The sequence below is a fragment of the Podarcis muralis genome, chromosome 8 (assembly GCF_964188315.1).
Source record: "Podarcis muralis chromosome 8, rPodMur119.hap1.1, whole genome shotgun sequence".
Taxonomy (NCBI): Eukaryota; Metazoa; Chordata; class Lepidosauria; order Squamata; family Lacertidae; genus Podarcis; species Podarcis muralis.
In genome coordinates this window covers 37,007,218-37,026,033 of record NC_135662.1, presented here as the reverse complement: position 1 = coordinate 37,026,033, position 18,816 = coordinate 37,007,218, and the positions used below count along the sequence as shown (strand labels likewise).

Here is an 18,816-nt window from a genome sequence, read left to right as displayed (position 1 = left end):
ATGTTTTAGCCCTCCACCTATCATTTAAAATATTTTACCAGTGATGCAATATTTAACATGCAAAATGCTTTAAATGCATGGTGCTTTCCAGAAAGGATATCCTAAGCTTGATAACATGGGTATGGCTGCAATATTATACTCACTTCCAGGTACATAAACTCAGTAGGACTTATTTAAAGGTAAAGGTACCCCTGCCCGTACGGGCCAGTCTTGACAGACTCTAGGGTTGTGCGCCCATCTCACTCAAGAGGCCGGGGGCCAGCGCTGTCCAGAGACACTTCCGGGTCACGTGGCCAGCGTGACATCGCTGCTCTGGCGAGCCAGCGCAGCACATGGAACGCCATTTACCTTCCCGCTGGTAAGCGGTCCCTATTTATCTACTTGCACCCTGGGGTGCTTTCGAACTGCTAGGTTGGCAGGCGCTGGGACCGAACGACGGGAGCGCACCCCGCCGCGGGGATTCGAACCGCGACCTTACGATCAGCAAGCCCTAGGCGCTGAGGCTTTTACCCACAGCGCCACCCGCGTCCCCACGAGGACTTATTTATGGGTAGATAAATATAAGATTGCACTGTATAGAAATCATATTTAAAAGTGGTTGGTGTGCAAATATGCACTTAGTCGGACATTTAGGTGAGTATTCAGAATGTTATTATAAGGGCAGCTGATTGCTCTAGGCAAGTAAATAGCTACTCTCATTTTCAAGACTGCAATTTTGATCTCTAGGCTGGACATTTGCCTGTGTAGTTATAATGTGAAATAGCACATTGCACTAATCAGGCCAAATTTCCACAGAATGTGTGTTAGGGAACAACCACTCATGCAGTTATGTAATGTCCATTTGCTCTATGGAAACATGACTAAAATACCTCCAAGCAGTGTAAAGGTGTGAGGTTTTAACCTCCAGTATATACTTGAACAGCAACACCACCACACAGAAATTCTTTAATTATGACATACGTTTTATTGACATTGATATTTGCTTCTAGTTTGAACCTTGGTTGGCTACTGAAATTAATAAATGGTATTCTGTGACAGCACAGCCTCTCTAGCAAAGATATTGATAACACAGCACTCTCCCATCAAATCCTGTTGAAGCTGATTCCCATAACTGCCAACTGCTTCTCTCTTTGTAGAATTATTCTGAGTGGGAAATGAAATTTTACTATAACAGAATTTAATGGGAAATATTAGCTAATTGTTAGTGCTGGTTTATTTCTAAAGTAGTCAACATAAAGACAATAAAACCGTGAATGTAATTGTGACTTCCTACATGGATTCAAGACAAGAAAATTAGAACTCAGCTATAGCCATTTGAATAATCACATCTGATCTGCATTATTTATTAGTTATTACATGCTCAAGTGATTCAAGTTTGTACATTGCCTAATTTCATTTCAAAGCAAACATAATGTACTTTTCAGGCATTTTACATCTTTTTCTTTTGGATTGGATTAACACAATATCTCTATTTCACATTTGAAATAGAAGCCAGCTGATTCGCAATTTAACCAGTACAAGTTTGCCACCCTGAGCATCCCTTAAGATGAGAATACTAGATTTTCCCAAACAGGAGATATGAATTGCCTGGCAGAGCTTGTAGCCAAGAGTACCGGTAAGTGGACAAAAGGAAACAGAAATTGCACCAGCTTTCTCAAAACATAATTTGATGCTCTGTTTGGATGGGGAGAAGGAGAACTCTTAAGGAAACAAAGATAGGGTCCAAAAATTAAGAGTGCTACCTTCAATGTTAATTGGAGAATGATTGGTTAACTCTGTCTCTGGCATAGTCAATATACAGATGGGAGAACTGGCAGTGTTTGACACACCTACAACATCCCTTATTCATCCCTTCCTAAGTAGGCTCATTCCCATTTGGAGGACCGTGGATGGATTCATCTCAGAATGGGTTATTCATAACTATTCATGTTCTAAACCAAGGGGTAGCCAATGTGGTTCTTCCAGATAGTGTTGGACTACAACTTTCATCATTCCCAATGTGACTAATAGTCAGGGTTTATGGGAGCTGTGGTCCAATATTATCTGGAGGGTACTATGTTGGACTTCCCTTAATCTAAGTGGTAAAAATACTCAGTTTTGGCCTCTCTTAATCACTATTCTACTCTTGGGCCATTCAGTGGTTACTGAAGAATTTAGCCCTGTTCTTGCTACTTCCTACTCATAAAAATTATGACCTAGCCCTTTTTGCCTTCATAACTGAAGTATTTTTTGGTAACTTTACATTTTGGTTTCTTTTTTCCATTATAATTCACCTTTGTTTTGTGGGGCAAATGTTCTCTGAATGCCAAAGGCATCCATTTAAAACAGTGGCGCTGCCCCAGCTGCCCCAATACATTATATGGAGCTGCACTCATGTAGGGGCTTCTTTGCTGTTGCCTGTAGGCACAGGAATGACCTGTGCATGTAACACCATTCCTACCTATGTGCAGAAAGCTTCCCTTCACAGAAGAGAATGGGGAAGTCCCTGTGCACATCAGACTTTTGACATACTCTATATCTCCTTATTTAGTCTTCACTAATGTGATCTAGGTAATAACTTGTGACTAGAGATACAGGGAAGTTTGTTAAGGATTTAGCTCCCCCCCTCTACTTTTTTTTTGGTCACAGATCAACTTAGGAAGTATAGAATAAATGTTGATTACCTTCTTTTTCTGCCATGAAAAGCTGGTTTGGCTTTATTCATATCACTGTAAAAACTAAACTAAAAGTATTCACACCAGCAGCAAATACATTGATGCCAACAAAAGTAGTTTTTAAAAAATCTTCTTTAAGATGCTAACAAATTTACTTACAAACACCTATATTTATTATTTCATAAATAGGCGCAACAGCTTCCATAAAAAAGATTAAATACAGACACAGTATGAAGAAACAATAATACATAGCCGTATGTAAAGGTTATAATTTAGATGTTTCCAATCTGTTTCAGCATCTAATAAAATATCAAGAAAGCATTTGGCCATTTTATACATAAGAGGACGTAAATGACGTTTACTAACCATTACACATAAAGTGATAAAAAAGCAGTTTTAGGCAGTACAAAATAAATGTGTTTGCTCTTTTCCCAACACTAAACTTTTTTTTTGTATAACTAATGACAGAAAGCCAATTTCTGTTTAATTAAATTCATTTGGGAATAATTTCCCTTTTTTCTTTCAAAGAGTTTGAAAATATAGAACTATTAGTCAGTTGCTTAAAAATGAAGTAAAAATATGAATGTTTGCCAATTTAACCCCCTTTGTGAAATCAATAAACTGGAATGAGCCAGTTTCAAATTACAATTAGCTACAAAAACATTCACATTTTATACTCTAGGAGAGTGTAACATAGATGCTATTTACAAACTTGCTATGACTGCTACATCAAGCCATTTAAAAAGTCTTTAGTAGTTTCATATAAACACCCATTATGAAAACCAATGGAAAATCCAGGACTTTTATCCAAGACATCTACAGTTGCTAAGGCAGTTACTAGCGCAGCACTTCACAGCAAAAATAAAAACCAACATAAAATCTGAATGGTCCAAGCCTCCTTCCTAAATGAAAGAAGAAAAGCAACGTCCATTTAAAGGATGCTGAAGGAGAAAGAAAAAGAAACAAGGGGGTGGAGAAAGGAGCAAGACTATTTCCCTCCCCCCAGAGTGAATGACCCACCAGCTTAAATAGTCCTAAGTGCTTAGCAACTTATATTTTCTAAATAAATGCAGAACTGCCTTGACTGCATATAGCAATCTGGGATGAAAAGACTTCCCTGCATTCCTCAGTGGAAAGAAGAGGCGCTTTCCCAAACTGTTCAGGTAAGGTACAAAGCTTTGTCCCTCTGCATGGCCCTGTTCAGAAAGAATTTGGGGGAGGGGGAGAGAAAAGAGAATTACATTTAGTGTTGACACTCAAAACCACATGTTAAGCCTTGAGATCAGTGTTTTGATATCTTAAGCAGGCCAGAAGTGTTAGCAAAGTCCCCCAGTTTGGGCCAAAGACAGGCATGCAATTCTAGCCAAGAATCCAGGGAGCACCTCAGCCCAGCAGAGAGTAAGCCTGTGCCCCTTTATAAACCAGCCTGTCTGATTGCCCTTCCCATCGGAAGTCTTTGAACATAAATGCTCTGGACACAAAGCATCTTTGCTTGGCTGTGCACATGTAAACAGAAAAGCACAGGCTCTTTCTAATGGTGGGGAAACTCTGGCCCTCCATATGTTGTTTGGACTAACACCCCCATCACCCCTGACCAATGGCCATCCTGTCTGGGGTTGATGGGAAAAGCACCCTGGTCTGCATTTGGGAGAGTAGAGCGTCCAACAACGTCTAGAGGGCTACAGCTTCCCCATCCCTGTATTAAATATATTTAATATTCTTCCTTAGTTAAGCAAGTTGACCAATATCTCAGACACCCTATCGCTTTAGAGGCAGGGATGGCTGCTGTGAGGAGGAAAGGGCCATGAACCCCAACAAATTTGTAGATCTTCATTTACAGTGGTACCTCGGGTTACAGACTCTTCAGGTTACAGACTCCGCAAACCCAGAAATAGTGCCTCGGGTTAAGAACTTTGCATCAGGGTGAGAACAGAAATCGTGCTCCAGCGGCGCGGCGGCAGCAGGAGGCCCCACTAGCTAAAGTGGTGCTTCAGGTTAAGAACAGTTTCAGGTTAAGAACGGACCTCCGGAACGAATTAAGTACTTAACCAGAGGTACCACTGTATTGAATAAGGAGTGTGTAGTCTGCGACCACTAGGAGAAGTGCAGAGAGAAGAAACGCCATGGTGCATCTGCAACAGCACAACTGGGTGCCTTCATCTGCCCCAGCTGCAACAAAACATGTCTCTCTCATATTGGTTTCTACAGCTACTGTAACCTTCCAACGGGTTGACTTCATCCCCAAATGTTCACTCTTTCATTGTCTCCTGAGACAGACAGCTGCCAACAAGTATATGGCTATCAAGATAATATTCTCTTCTGTTTACTGTAAGTGGTTGACACAATTTTCCATTTCTCTCATTGATTTCAGTGGAGGGTGAGTCTTATTTGCAATTAATTATGTGCAGTACTGCAGCCCTTGTTCTCTTAAATAGCAGTCTCCCTAATAGTAAAATATACTGGTTTGATGTAAAGCAAGCCACAGCTTGTTTATTATTATTTTCACTAGACATCTGTTAGTAACCAAAGGCATCAGAACCCTGTAATCTGAGCTAGATGATAAATATAAAAATAGATACCACAATTGTTGCCTAGCTTTTGTCATAAATATTACTCAACACAAGGTGGCATTCACTGGCTGCTCACCCATTACTGCAGTAATCATTATTCCAGTCCACACTCTGTGCTGGGGGATTTCTGCACCCTGAACGAACATACTCCATCGCTTGGGTAACAACTTGCGCAGCTGTAGATGTTGGGTTGATAATATTCTGGTAATCAGGCTGGAGAGTAAAACCCTAAAAAAAAAAAAAAAGGGGGGGGGGAGAATTCAAAATAAGGTTTGCAGATCGAAGTTAACCTCTTAACTGAAAGTTCTGACAAAGTACCAATGTTGTACTTCTACATTTTCAAACTTGAAAAAAAGAAAAGAAAATAGAAGGATGCTTGTGCTTTTCCAAAAGGGGAAAAAAACCACACATTTTTTTTAATTGGTTGAGAAGAAATGCTAGATAACACACTGCAATAGTGTAGAACTCGGAGACAAAGAACAGAGACATTTTAAAGCCATGAAAAACAACTCATTCAACACGGGAAAATAAAAGAAAGGTCTGTGTGTTTCTTACAGCTCGTATTTCGATTCAACCCAAGGATACACTATTAGTTAATTCCAAGAATATGCAACAGAATCTTTTTGAAGGATGCAGGCAGCAGGTGGCTGAGTGTTTTATTAGACTACACCTATTCACAATTATTGTTCTCAAACCCCTTTTATTTGGTTCAGTCACAAAAGGACCATCTGCTCCTTCTTTTATTTGCACTTCTTTCTCAACTACACAAAAATTCAGCTAAGGCTTTTTAACAGTTGTTGGACTAATGTAGCAAAAGCAGCATAAAAACCCAACTTGCTGTTGTTTTCAGCCAAGAGTGAGAATGCCTAAATGCTGTTTGCCAAAATCAGCAGAGTAGATCAGATTTTCAAGAATGGTATGCATTGATTTGCAGTACAGTATTTAGCTTAAATATACAGAGAGCATTGCTGAAAGGTTAGAAGCACTTTTTGCGCAGAAACACTATTATACACCCACCAATTTTGACTAGAAGAGAACAGAGATGAACTTCCCGGTGACATCAGAAGGAGGCACACTAACTAAAATAAAGGTTTCATTTTGCTACGTAGAACCTATCTGGTTGAAATGGTACATTTTATGACCCTTGTTTGCATTTGGCAAATACAATAAATGCCTAGTTCAAACCAAGAGGTTAACATATAAATGGAGAGTTGTTAGAACACTCTTGCTTTTTCTTTTGAAATCCTATTATTTAAGCCTGTGTGATGTAGTGGTTAGAGGAGATGGTAGACCAGGGCACAAATTCCCACTGGGTGACCTTGGGTCAGTCACGGTCTCTCACCATAGCCCTACCTCACAGGGTGGTTGTGAGAATAAATTGAGAAAGGGAAGAAATATATGCAGCACTTTGAGATCCTTGGAGACAAAGTTGAAATATACATGTAATAATAAATATTTAAACAATAAAAAGGAGTTCATTATTAACAAACTTGGATCCACTTTTCTCCCGTAACTTGAAATCTAATGTTGCTACCTAAAATATAGGATTGGTGCAGATGTAACTGTGGTTCCTAAGCGATATTCAGAAACCATCGCTGAGAACTAGCACTCCCATTTCACAGATCCTCACTTCCCTTGAGCAAATTCTCTCTTAAATAGTTCACTGGCACTAAAGTCAAAGTAACATTATGGCTGTTTATTTATTTAAAATATTTTTAGTCCCACCCTTCATCCAATGATCTTAAGGCAGGTTATCCTTCTGTTAAAATCACAGTCAATAAAACAGAAAGTGAAAAGAGCGGATAAAAGCAATGATAAAACCAGCATAACAGAAAACCTCAAAGAACATCTCATTAGAAGCCGCCATTCTGTCTGACCTGGGTGGCAGTGGCTCTCAAGGGTTTCAGACAGGGAATCTTTCTCAGCCCTACCTGCAGATGCTGGGAACTGAATCAGGGACCACCTGCATACAAAACAGATGTTCTACCACTGAGCTATGGCCCTTTTCACTGCAGTGCCAGACTAAAATGCCGGAAAGGATTTGTGAAAGAGATATATGTTTACATGGCACTGGAATGCTAACAAAATCAGCACCCGTTGTGCTTCCAGGAAGAGGGTATTTCACAACCACCACAGAAAAGGCCCTATCTCATGTCACCACATGGTGTATCTTCCTTTGTTGGGACTCTAATGGTGGCACCTGATAAAGGAGGCTGATAGAGGGAGAAACATGCCTTCAGATATTTGGGTTCCAATGCATTTACAGCTCTACATGTTAGCACCAGCAGCTTAAAATCAGCTCAGAAACGTATAGGCAGGCAATAAAGATCTTTCAGTATTGGTGTTACATGGTCCCTTGTGGTTGTCACAGACCACACTCTGCCAGACATATTCTGCCCTAATTGAAGTTTCCAGGTCATTTTTTAACGATATCCCCATGTAAAACACATTACAGTAATCCAGATGGAAGGTTACCAGAGCATGAGTCACTGTGACTACATTATCTATATTCAGGAAATGCCATAGCTGTTAACCAGATTTTCCATTTGACCAGTCTTTGAGATTGCTATCTGAAGTGGGTCTCGGAAAACTATGTTTCAGAAGTTTTCAGAATACAAATCTGCCTATCTCATAACACACTAATGTCTTGCAAATTGAATGTAATTTGTCTGAGAAGTCCTCTTGCAATTCAAAATGTAAAATGAGATTCTTCACATACACAAAAAAATGCTTTCCGTTTAGTCTAAACCCTGAGCACTAAGTACTGCTCAGGCAGAGCTAAGCATTGTCTCTAAAGGATTATTTTTAAGGATTTGGGGTGGAGTGCTGTGGCCTCAAACAAGTACATGGAAGCTCCCCCAAGCCTAATGACCTATAGATACGCCTTCTCTCTCTAGCCTCTATTTTCTCCATATTTTAAGCTTATGGTGAGACCAACAGATCCTTGCTGGTCCAGAACCCTATTTCTCACAACAGCCAAGCAGAGGCCTCTGCACATATAATCTAATTGCAACACTTGCCTTTCCCCCAAAGCACCAATACTTCCCCATGATTGCCCATAGTCCAGGAAAAAACACCCTTTGCTCGCTTTGTCTAAAATGTCACTAGTTCACAGGACATGGGCACTAGTGACATTTTAGATAAATGAAATATTTTAGATAAATGAAATACTGTAAAACCAAGTGTTCAGGCAGTTAAGGCAAAGCCAACATTATGGGTCAATTGAAAACCCTTTTTTTAAAAAAAAAATAAGTTTTAAAATATTCTCCAGTGACCCTATGGAACCAAGTGTATGGAATACTTTGTCCAAGGCTACAAATGAAGTCAAATGGACTAGTAACCTGATCCAATGATTCCTTAAAAGGTAAAGGTACCCCTGCCCGTACGGGCCAGTCTTGACAGACTCTAGGGTTGTGCGCCCATCTCACTCAAGAGGCCGGGGGCCAGCGCTGTCCGGAGACACTTCCGGGTCACGTGGCCAGCGTGACATCGCTGCTTTGGCGAGCCAGAGCCGCACACGGAAACGCCGTTTACCTTCCCGCTAGTAAGCGGTCCCTATTTATCTACTTGCACCCGGGAGTGCTTTCGAACTGCTAGGTTGGCAGGCGCTGGGACCAAACAACGGGAGCGCACCCCGCCGCGGGGATTCGAACCGCCAACCTTTCGATCGGCAAGCCCTAGGCGCTGAGGCTTTTACCCACAGCGCCACCCGTGTCCCTGTTTCCTTACTTCAAAATAATGATTCCTTACTTCAAAATAAATCCCCAATTTCAATTAGGCCTTAAACATGCAGAAGATACAGCCTAAATCAGAATACTATGCTGTGCCTGCTTTGTTGACTTGTCTACAAGCTTCTACATGCTCATCTATAAGCTTCAACCCTCAGACAAACAACAACTGTCTCACTAAATTGTGATTTTAGTATTCTTAAGTCAAAGCATGTACTAAAGCTGACAATGCAAATGGAGCCTATATTTCGTATAGTATAGCTCCTTCAGCTGTCAAGTGTGTGATTTGATGTTTATATTGGAAGTGCTTTGGAACTGTCTAATTTGAGGCTTATATTGGAACTGTCAGCTCTGATTAGTGGCTTTTCTTGAATTTCGACTAATGGCTCTTACTTTCGTTTGTTTTTCCTATGTACAAAAGCAGTCACAGTTATGGATACTGATTGAAAACAACAAGGAACAAAATATGTCATACCATAATTAATAGTTCTTTGAACCTTGGGTTATCAGGATTCCTTATTAATGAAGGCTCCCTTCTCCCCTGTTACAAGCCAACAGAACAGATGTAGGAGCTTCCCACAACCCAGGAAATCATGTTGCTGTTCTAATATTTGCCGTAAAGGTTTATGCCAAAGCTAACAAAATATAACTGAAGAATTTTAGAATTGCAAAGCTAACAAAAGGCCAAATTTCTTGGCTACTGTTTCAAGCAGTCTATAATATTCACTGGACGCTTGTGCCACTCTGATGCAGAATGGCTTAAATAGAATTTCATGTAAGGGGTTTGCAAACAACAATGCAATAAAAAATATCAGAAAATGGATGCTCTGTGGGCTAATGAGACAATGCCAAATGTTTTGCTTTGTAATGCTCAAGATAAAATCAGCAACTGTTTTGCAACATGCCTCGAATTTTAAGTTTCATTTTCTTGCGCCAGATTGAAATAAAAATAGGGGACTTGATAAAGATTAATTTGATGTCAGACGGGACATTTGCTCTTTAATTAGATTTCTGTATCCCTAGCTGGGGTTTTTGTGTGCGACTGTAGCAAGTACTAAAAAGCCTGCAGCAGAACGTAAAGTGCGATCCTCATCTCTACACTTTACCGGGAACTAATTTCATTTCCTGCCTGTCTGGAGAGGTATTTTCAACAGGCATCAATGTTTTTGTCTTCACAACTGATTTATTCATCAATCTCAATGTGATGTTTTTTAAACCTTTAAATTGCATCCAAATCCTAAAGCATCTGTTTATTACACAAGGAAATTGAAAATATGTCTGTGTGATATCATACAAAGATTTTCCCTTAAGGTTATAAGGACAGTTGACAGATATTAATGATTCCCTCTCCCTATGCCTGTTAGCCACATTCAGAAACATGGTACGTGGGGGGAAGTGGAGGGCAGGGGAAATAATGAGTGGTGAAAATGCAGCATGCCCGAGAACTGACGGGATAAAAACAGATCGGAAGAAGTGAAGCTGCAATGTCTGAAAAGGCCACCCATGTGATCACATTGCAACGGAAGTGATAAAAATAAAGAACGGAATTGTAGGCCTTCTATCATGGCAATATAGAAAAACAACAGCTTAGTAGATCGGTACTTCTATCTCTTGTTCAACACAGCCTTCCCCAAGCTGGTGACCTCTGGATGGTTTGGAACTACAAGTTCCCTCATCCCTGACCAAACTGGCTGAGGCTAATGGTGGAAGTTACGGACCAAAACATTCAGAGGTCACCAGCTTGGGGAAGGCTGGTGTGACAGAACAGGAGAATGAACAGCATACTAGCACTATGAGGAGAGAGGTATGTGATAGTTACCACTCATGTAATAAATGACAAAAAACTGTATGAAAGAAGTCTTTCGCAGGGCAGGCAGGCAGTTTGGTCTTACTGGGATGGGTGAGAAGGGAGTTGGCTCATAGTCAGATCCATGAACTTCAATATTCTAGGAAGTTAACCAGAGTGCTCGTAAATCTTTGCAAACACACAGTAGACATTCAGTAGGTAGACTTTGGGTTCCCTATACACGACTTTTGTTCTGTTTTATTGAAAACAGCAATGGAATTTCATTGGGGCTGTTGATTCATTTTATGAGTATCTATCACTCATTTTAGGAGTATCTGTGTTACCAAAAACCAGACAGTTACACACATAATGGCAACAATGTTTCTGTTACCAAATTCTCTAGAAGATGTGAGGAAATGGTGTGGTGTGGTGTTGTTTTTTAAAAAAAGAATTGTAGTGCTTTTTGTTTTCAGTGTGAACACAAAATTCCTGTATAAATGTCTTGTTAGCCTATGAAAATCAAAAGAAATGTGACTAATTTAGCTACACTTCATTTAGGTTGCATTTTTCTAATGAAGCTCATGATTTAGAAGGTAATATCTGACAGGTGACCTGTGAGAAACTTCTGAGAGGGGCAATGAATCTAAGTGAATGAGCAACATAATGGGTTCATTATAACATACATAAGTTAAAGCACATTGGGGGAAAATAATTGGGGGAACCTTCATATATTGAGAATCTAAATTAACTGACACTGCTTAGGAAAAAGCTCTGGTCACCTGAGTGCACACTAAATGAAAACATCTGAATAATGCCTAGCACTGAGGGCAGGGTCACAAAAGTCCACAAACAGGATGCTACTGATTTCATACTGGAATTTAAATTGATGGTATGCCTCTTATAACTTGTCTTTTAATGTTAAAAAAAAAAGTATCTCAGAAAGAAAAGACTAAGAGAATATTAAGTGAAAATAATGGAGTTCTTTCATTTTGGGGCCAAGGAACAAGTACTTTGATATTCTAGTTGAAATAACACAATGCAGAATAAGACCCATCTGAACTCTACTATGCATTTCCCCCTGACTTGGTGCTTTCCAGAATTTTTGAATTTCAGCTGCCATCAGGCCCAGCTTGCACAGCCAATGGTCAGAGATATGGGAGTTGTAAGCTTAGGGAAAGACTCCTCTTAAGTGTTGTTGATGAATAAAAAGAATAAAACACAGTACTGGAATTCAGAATGATTAATGGTATGAATTATGGCTCTAATTGCCACAACATTTCTCTCCTTTGTTTGCATAAGCTCTAATAGCATTCACATACACACCAGAAATGGACAGGGGAAGCAAGAGCGCAGAACGTCCTGGCATCTCCCTACTTCTATGCAATGAACTAGCTCACTTGTTGCTATCACAAAGGAAGTAGCATGGTTGTGGGGCATCAGGACTTTAGTACATGCATTGCATGCAGAGAGTCCCAGGTTCTGTTCTTGGCATCTCCAGCTGAGGGTCTGGAAAGGCACTGCTAGTCACACTGAGCAATACTTAGGTAGACAAACCAATGGTCTGACTCAGGCTAAGGCAGCTTCCTGTGTTCAACAAGGCTACGAAGTGGCCACAAGATAGGTTCACATACAATAACCAGCTAAGCTTCTGCCTTGCACATGCTAGCCTGCAAGTTGTCTACACGTGCGTGACTTTTTATATGGTTAGAGAACAGGAACCACCTGGTTTTCCTCCATAGGGAGAAGAGCAGATTTCTGGGGATCATAACTCGCAGCTGCAATATGAAACCTGGAACTCTGAGCCAATGCAAAAATGGGAAGTAACACAAATATTAATGCATCATCAGAGATTAAAACACATAGGTAGGACTTACTTGTTGCATTGTAGGTGAATGCAAAGCAGACTGGACCTGCATTGGTAGCTGGTTCCCAATGGACTGCTGCATTGTAAGTGGCTGGTGTTGTTGTATACTGAGGTGCGGGTGAAGAGGAGGACTCATCTGAAGGGATGTAGGTGGAGACACAGCCATATTGGCTATGGAAACAGTCACTGGCATTTGGCTGTTAGGCTTAGGTGCTATATTCCTAGGAATATTGGGATGTATGGCTGTTATGTGAGGATTCATTCCTCCTTGTTGGTGGTAATGGGAACTTAGATACAATGCCGAATGAGGCTGTGTAGATCCATGGAATACTGACTGCTTTGTGTTCATCATCTGAGGTTGCTGGGATACCTTAACATCCACAGGTTCATTGTAGCTCTGTTCAGAAAAAAAAAAATAAAGCATAAACACCAGACAATATTTAAAGGCTGTTAGTGCTGTTAGCATTATAGCCAAAGTGAATGAATGCATGACATGGTTACGAATGTACAAAGGGCCCTGCTGAATCAGAGCAAAGGGCCGTCTAGTCCAGCATTCTGTTCTCACAGAGGCTAAGCAGATGCTTATGTAAAAACTAAAGCAGGACATGACTGCAACAAGTTCTTAGTTTCTTCTGCTCGCCCAAATATAAAATAATAAAAGACATAGCAATGGAAACCTAAAGGCAAGTCAAAACGAGAAGTTGTACATGACCTTGAAAACAAGAGCCAGGAATTAGACAAACATTTTCCTGTCATGAATATGTCCAGTTATGTAACATACCACTTACTGACTTGCATGATGTAGTTACTACCTCTGGGAAAGCATGCAAATGCATCCTTAATACTGTATTTTTCGCTCTATAACACACACCCGACCATAACACGCACATAGTTTTTAGAGGAGGAAAACAAGAAAAAAAATTCTAAATGAAACAGTGGATGTATGATTTTTGTGGTTCATGCTGTGGCCACAGACATGTGATCTGGCGGTGAGTTTGGGGTAGCCCAATGCAAAAATCCTGAGGATCCATGTGGATCCATGCTTTGCAACCACGTTTTTGCACCACTGCGGCCCCAGGCAACAGTGGGTGCGTGATTTTTTTGGTGCAAGCTGTAGCCATGGACATGCTATGTGATCTGATGGTGAATTTGGGGTGACCCAATGCAAAAATCCTGAGGATCCATGTGGATCCGTGCTTTGTAACCACGTTTTAAGTGGGGAGGGAAGGAAAAGCACTCAAGGGACAAGAAGCACGCTTGGAGTGTGTGGAGAAGGATGCTGCTAATAATGCAGAAGAGGGGTTTAAGGGGAGAAGGAAAACGCGTGGGGTGTGTGGAGAAGGATGCTGCTAATAATGCAGGCGAGGGGTATAAGAGGAGAAGGAACACGTGTGGGGTGGGTGGGGAAGGATGCTGCTAATAATGCAGGCGAGGGGTATAAGAGGAGAAGGCTCCTCTCCTCTCCCGCTTTGCTCCTTTAAAGCAAGCAGGCTCTGCTTCTCTCCCACCTCCCCGGCTTAGCGAGCTGAAAAACTTAGCTGCTATTTAGCCAGCTGAGTGGGGAGGAGAGGGACAGAGAGCCTGCTTGCTTTAAAGGAGCCAACTGGACAGGAGCCGCTTACACTTGTGTAAGTGGCTCCTCTCCTCTCCTGCTTTGCTCCTTTAAAGCAAGCAGGCTCTCTGTCCCTCTCTCCTCCCCACTCAGCGGCTCTTCTCCCGCTTTGCTGTTTCAAAGCGAGCCACAGAGGAAGGAAGGAAGGGGAACCATGGATCCTCTGCTCACGACTGCAGCAGATCCCCCCGCCATCCGTAGGCATTCGCTCCATAACACGCACAGACATTTCCCCTTACTTTCTAGGAGGAAAAAAGTGAGTGTTATGGAGCAAAAAATACGGTATTTTCTCTCTCTCCCTGACCCCATTGTTTTCCTCCTACTATCTCTTGCCTCTGCATTCACTTTCATTCTCATCGAGTTGAAGTCTTAGGGCTCACCCATATTTCTGTTTGTGCCGAGCCTAGAAAGCACAGGTCCAAGCAGTTTTCTGCTTGAGCCACACTTTCTAGACATGGGTCCGAGCAGTTTCCCCTTCTCAAACTCCCTCTTTAGCGACAGATCAAAACAAATGGCAATCTGGGGAAAACTGGAATAGCTGTTTGCTCTGACTGATCACCAAAGAACAGTTTTCCCTGGGAGAAAGCAGTGGAATAAGAGGAGGCATGGCCAAGTCCTTACTGTTGTTTCTACAGTTCTATAGCTGTTTTGCATATGAATCCTTGCTCATTCCAGATGGCCCATTGAGAGGTATTGAGTGGTAGATGGAAATGAGAGAAAGGGTGGGACAAGAGCAGATGAAGTGCCTAGGTGAGCATCTCCTCCAAAGTATGGCCAAGGACACTGAGAAAGGAGGGGCACATGGCTTTTATTATTATTACTTTGAAAAGAAAAGTAATGAACGACTGTTCAGTAACTATCACATCACTATTTGTGAATGACATTGTGATACTGACTACACTACTGCTTGTAGACCTCTTAGAGGTTCTATTTAGAATCAAGCGATATATAAATTTTGTTAAATAAAACAAACAAACCGAGACTTGTGTTTAGAGGGCTTTTCTGCAGCTACACAGAAGCTCCTTCTTTGATCTCAAGCAGGATGAAGCAGACTCATGACCGAATGCATGTGGAACTGATATGGGACATGGGACCTGTGGCCTTCCAGGTGTTGTGAGACTCCAACTCCATTGAGCCCAGGAGGATGGGAGTTGCACTCCTCATCTCTGCCCTAGAGAGAAGTCTATGCAAGGTCTCAGAAATTACCTGCAGCAGGCTCAGCTCTACTAATTCTAAGTCATAAACCCAATATACATTTATGAACATAAAGTTATCCAGCAACATTTTTTTAAAAAAGAAACTTTTTGGAACAATCAGTGGATAACTGTGTTTCCTAATAACTTCCATATAACATATATATATTTAAAAGTTTATTTACATCAGTTTTCCCCACAGTCATTTCATCAGAGCTGACTTATAAACTAGATGTGCTCACATAAATGCAGCAAGGAGCAAGAGATTAACTCCCCCGGGGCTTGCCAGTGGATATGTACCTGAATAATAATTCATCTCTTAGGGAGAAGTTGAATGAATAACTAGTGGAAGGTGAAACATGCCAGGGGAAAAAAGAGAGAGATAAAATGTTCCTTTGAAAGAAGGCAGTACTATGTCAAAACAAGAGTTGGAAGATGCATATATGCCCTTATTCTATAACCTCCATGTCACATTTCCTCCATTTACAAGTCAAAATAAGTTTAACGTTACTCCAGGCACTCTGGGGTCACTGGAGCCTGTGAAGAACCATTTGTATTCCTTTTGATGTATGCACCATCACCACCAATCAGCCAATATGCACATTACAGAAATTGGTTCATTATGCGCAATGATATACAATGAAAAAGATGATAACTTCATTTGCCCAAGTCAAGCTGTAGTAATGATGGCAACAAAAACGTATTTTCTCCAGTAAACTGAGCAAAATTAAATGGAAATGATAAAGGGAATTCAATTCTCGGCGCATAGGTAAGAATATGCGTTCCACCTGCACCCAATGTGATATACTTGCACATAGAAAACCCAAACACAAGGCAATAGATTTAAAATGTAGCTCTATTATTATTATTATTATTATTATTATTATTATTATTATTATTATGGCACAAAAGAAATGTTGGACCTTACTGATAGGGAGTCATTTTCTTTCTCAATGTGAAGGGTTTTAACCTTCTCTATAGCTCTCTTAAACGGTAAACGGCGTTCCGTGTGCTGCGCTGGCTCGCCAGATGCAGCTTGTCACGCTGGCCATGTGACCCGGAAGTGTCTGCGGACAGCGCTGGCTCCCGGCCTATAGAGTGAGATGAGCGCACAACCCAAGAGTCTGGCAAGACTGGCCCGTACGGGCAGGGGTACCTTTACCTTTACCTTATAGCTCTCTTAAACTGGGTGGGGATTGACTAATAGCATTGTTTCACTGTTCCAGTGTTATGTACCCCACTAGGGTGGGGAACCTTTTTCAGCCTCAGAACTCAGAACCTCAGAACAGGTGAGGTTCAGTGAAGAGTGCGGCTTGGCAGAGGCGTGGCCTGGGCAGAGTCTCAGGGGCTAGAGCAGGATTCCTCAACCTCAGCCCTCCAGATGTTTTGAGACTACAGTTCCCATCATCCCTGACCACTGGTCCTGCTAGCTAGGGATCATGGGAGTTGTAGGCCGAAAACATCTGGAGGGCCGAGGTTGAGAAAGCTTGGGCAAGATATAGAGAATTACCAGCCTGCCTGGTTGGGTTGGAGGTTAATTGTTCTCTGTGTGCACTGCAGGAAGTTGGACGAGATGACCCCTGGGGTCCCTTCTAATGCAACAATTCTATGATCCTAGACCCCTGCCTCTTTAGGCTGCAGCCAGCAATGCAGGGCTGGAGAAAAAGCAGGGAGTGGTGATGGTAGAGAGGAGATGGGGCTAAGAATCCAGACTAGCTGGGAAGTGACAGATTAAGGATGCTGGGACCCAGGCATTGGAAGTGCAGTGATGGTGTGAGGACGTTTGTTTGAAAGCTGAAATGTTTTACCAGCTTAAGGGGAAAGACATCAGTGGGTCGGAAAGTGAAACTTGTTACTAAATTTGGAAAGAAAGACCTGTCTGGTTTATTTGTTCTCTGTCTTTCAAATACAGTCTAATTTGTAAAGTGTTTAAAATATCTGTGCCAAGTCCTGGGATATCAGACTTGTAGACATGGACAGGGAGGCAGCTCTGGCAAAAGGGCAATCATAATAATAAAGTGCAAGACTTAATTCATATTCTTTAGAGGACATATAGTAATATTTGTTTATATTTTTAGCTATCTAAATACTGTTATGATAATACCCTTTATTCAGGTTTCAATGGGGATTTTTATGTGTCTGCAGATTTGAATAACGATAGGGTTTTACAAGGAATGAAATTATCTACATACATGCTTTTATAAACACTGGTTGATTTATATTTTTACCTGTTTATATCTTGGATCATCTCATATATCTATTTTCTTTTATTCATAATAATATATGTAGTCACTTATGTAAATATTTGAATAAACAGATTATAATATTTTTAAAAGAGACTTGATGCCAGTTGGAGTGTGGACTCAACATCCTGCACCTGAGTCCCAAAGTAGCCCCCTAACAAATGTAGCTGTTCTCCAAAGGAGGAGGCGTAATTCCTAAATCGTTCATGAAATGAATGTTACATGTTAGATACTATATTTGATTGCGTGTACTGTAGAAGGGACCCCAGTCTGATCTAAATAGCACATTATATCTTTTGAAATAAAATAAGGCATGTTTTATATCCTAAGCTTCTAGAGCTGCCTCCATAAAATACTTTACAAATATCGACTCAACAGGTAAACTAACATATCTACTATCAGCTTGAACACAAAAGTGCCATGTTAAGCAATAAAAGTGCTTGTTTTTTTAAATTCAAAATTGCAATTCACAGCATTTTAAATAAGGCTATACAATTTGCTATACAAACTACTAGCAAAAGTAGTAAAAGTTGCAACTAAGGGCAACGCAAAAGCTTAGTCAGTATTATAAATAATATCATAATCTGAATAGCATTAGAAAAAAAGCTTTGTAATGTGATTTTTTACTTTATATATTTATTTCCACACACATCAAACAGCTTGACTGTAGCCCCATTAATTTCAATAATTCTAAGACAGGAGTGGGGAATAGGCTTTGAGAAAAGCTCTAGCAAACATTGTAATATATTTAATGGAGACTAATGTACATTTGTATCATCAATTCCAAGTGAACAGTGGTCACCTTTTGGCAACTGGTAATCCTAACAAATAAAATAAAATAAAATAAATCTAGAGTATTGAAATATCAAATTTTAGACTCATCAGCATGAAAACACTTCTCATTTCAAGCCACTGTAGTTGAATATATAGGACTTTCAAATATGTTGTTAAGACTTGCTGCACCAGCATACGGATGCTTACAATGGGTTACATAGATAAAAGATAATATATGGGTACATTTATGGGGTGGGGGGGGGGGGAGAAAAAAAGAGAGAGAGAGGAGAAAAATGGATTGGATGCAAACTGGAAACACAGCTTCTCTTGTACACCAATCCTCCTCTATATACCCTCTGCACCCCGACTCCTGAAGGTCAAGGAACCCTTTG

General features: G+C 40.8%; 1 protein-coding gene across 5 annotated transcripts in view; it reads right to left on the bottom strand.

Moving 5' to 3' along the window:
• Nucleotides 1-941: 941 nt before the first annotated feature.
• TOX (thymocyte selection associated high mobility group box) overlaps nucleotides 942-18,816 on the bottom strand; it is a 191,594-nt gene continuing 173,719 nt past the window's right edge. For all 5 annotated transcript variants that reach the window (XM_077932983.1, XM_028736880.2, XM_028736882.2 and 2 more), the window contains 3 exons: nucleotides 12,613-12,999; nucleotides 5,301-5,452; nucleotides 942-3,850 (listed from right to left, as the gene is read on the bottom strand). In XM_077932983.1, coding sequence (XP_077789109.1) covers nucleotides 3,814-3,850; nucleotides 5,301-5,452; nucleotides 12,613-12,999 — 576 coding nt within the window. In that variant the 3' untranslated portion in view covers nucleotides 942-3,813. The remainder of the gene's footprint in view (nucleotides 3,851-5,300; nucleotides 5,453-12,612; nucleotides 13,000-18,816) is intronic.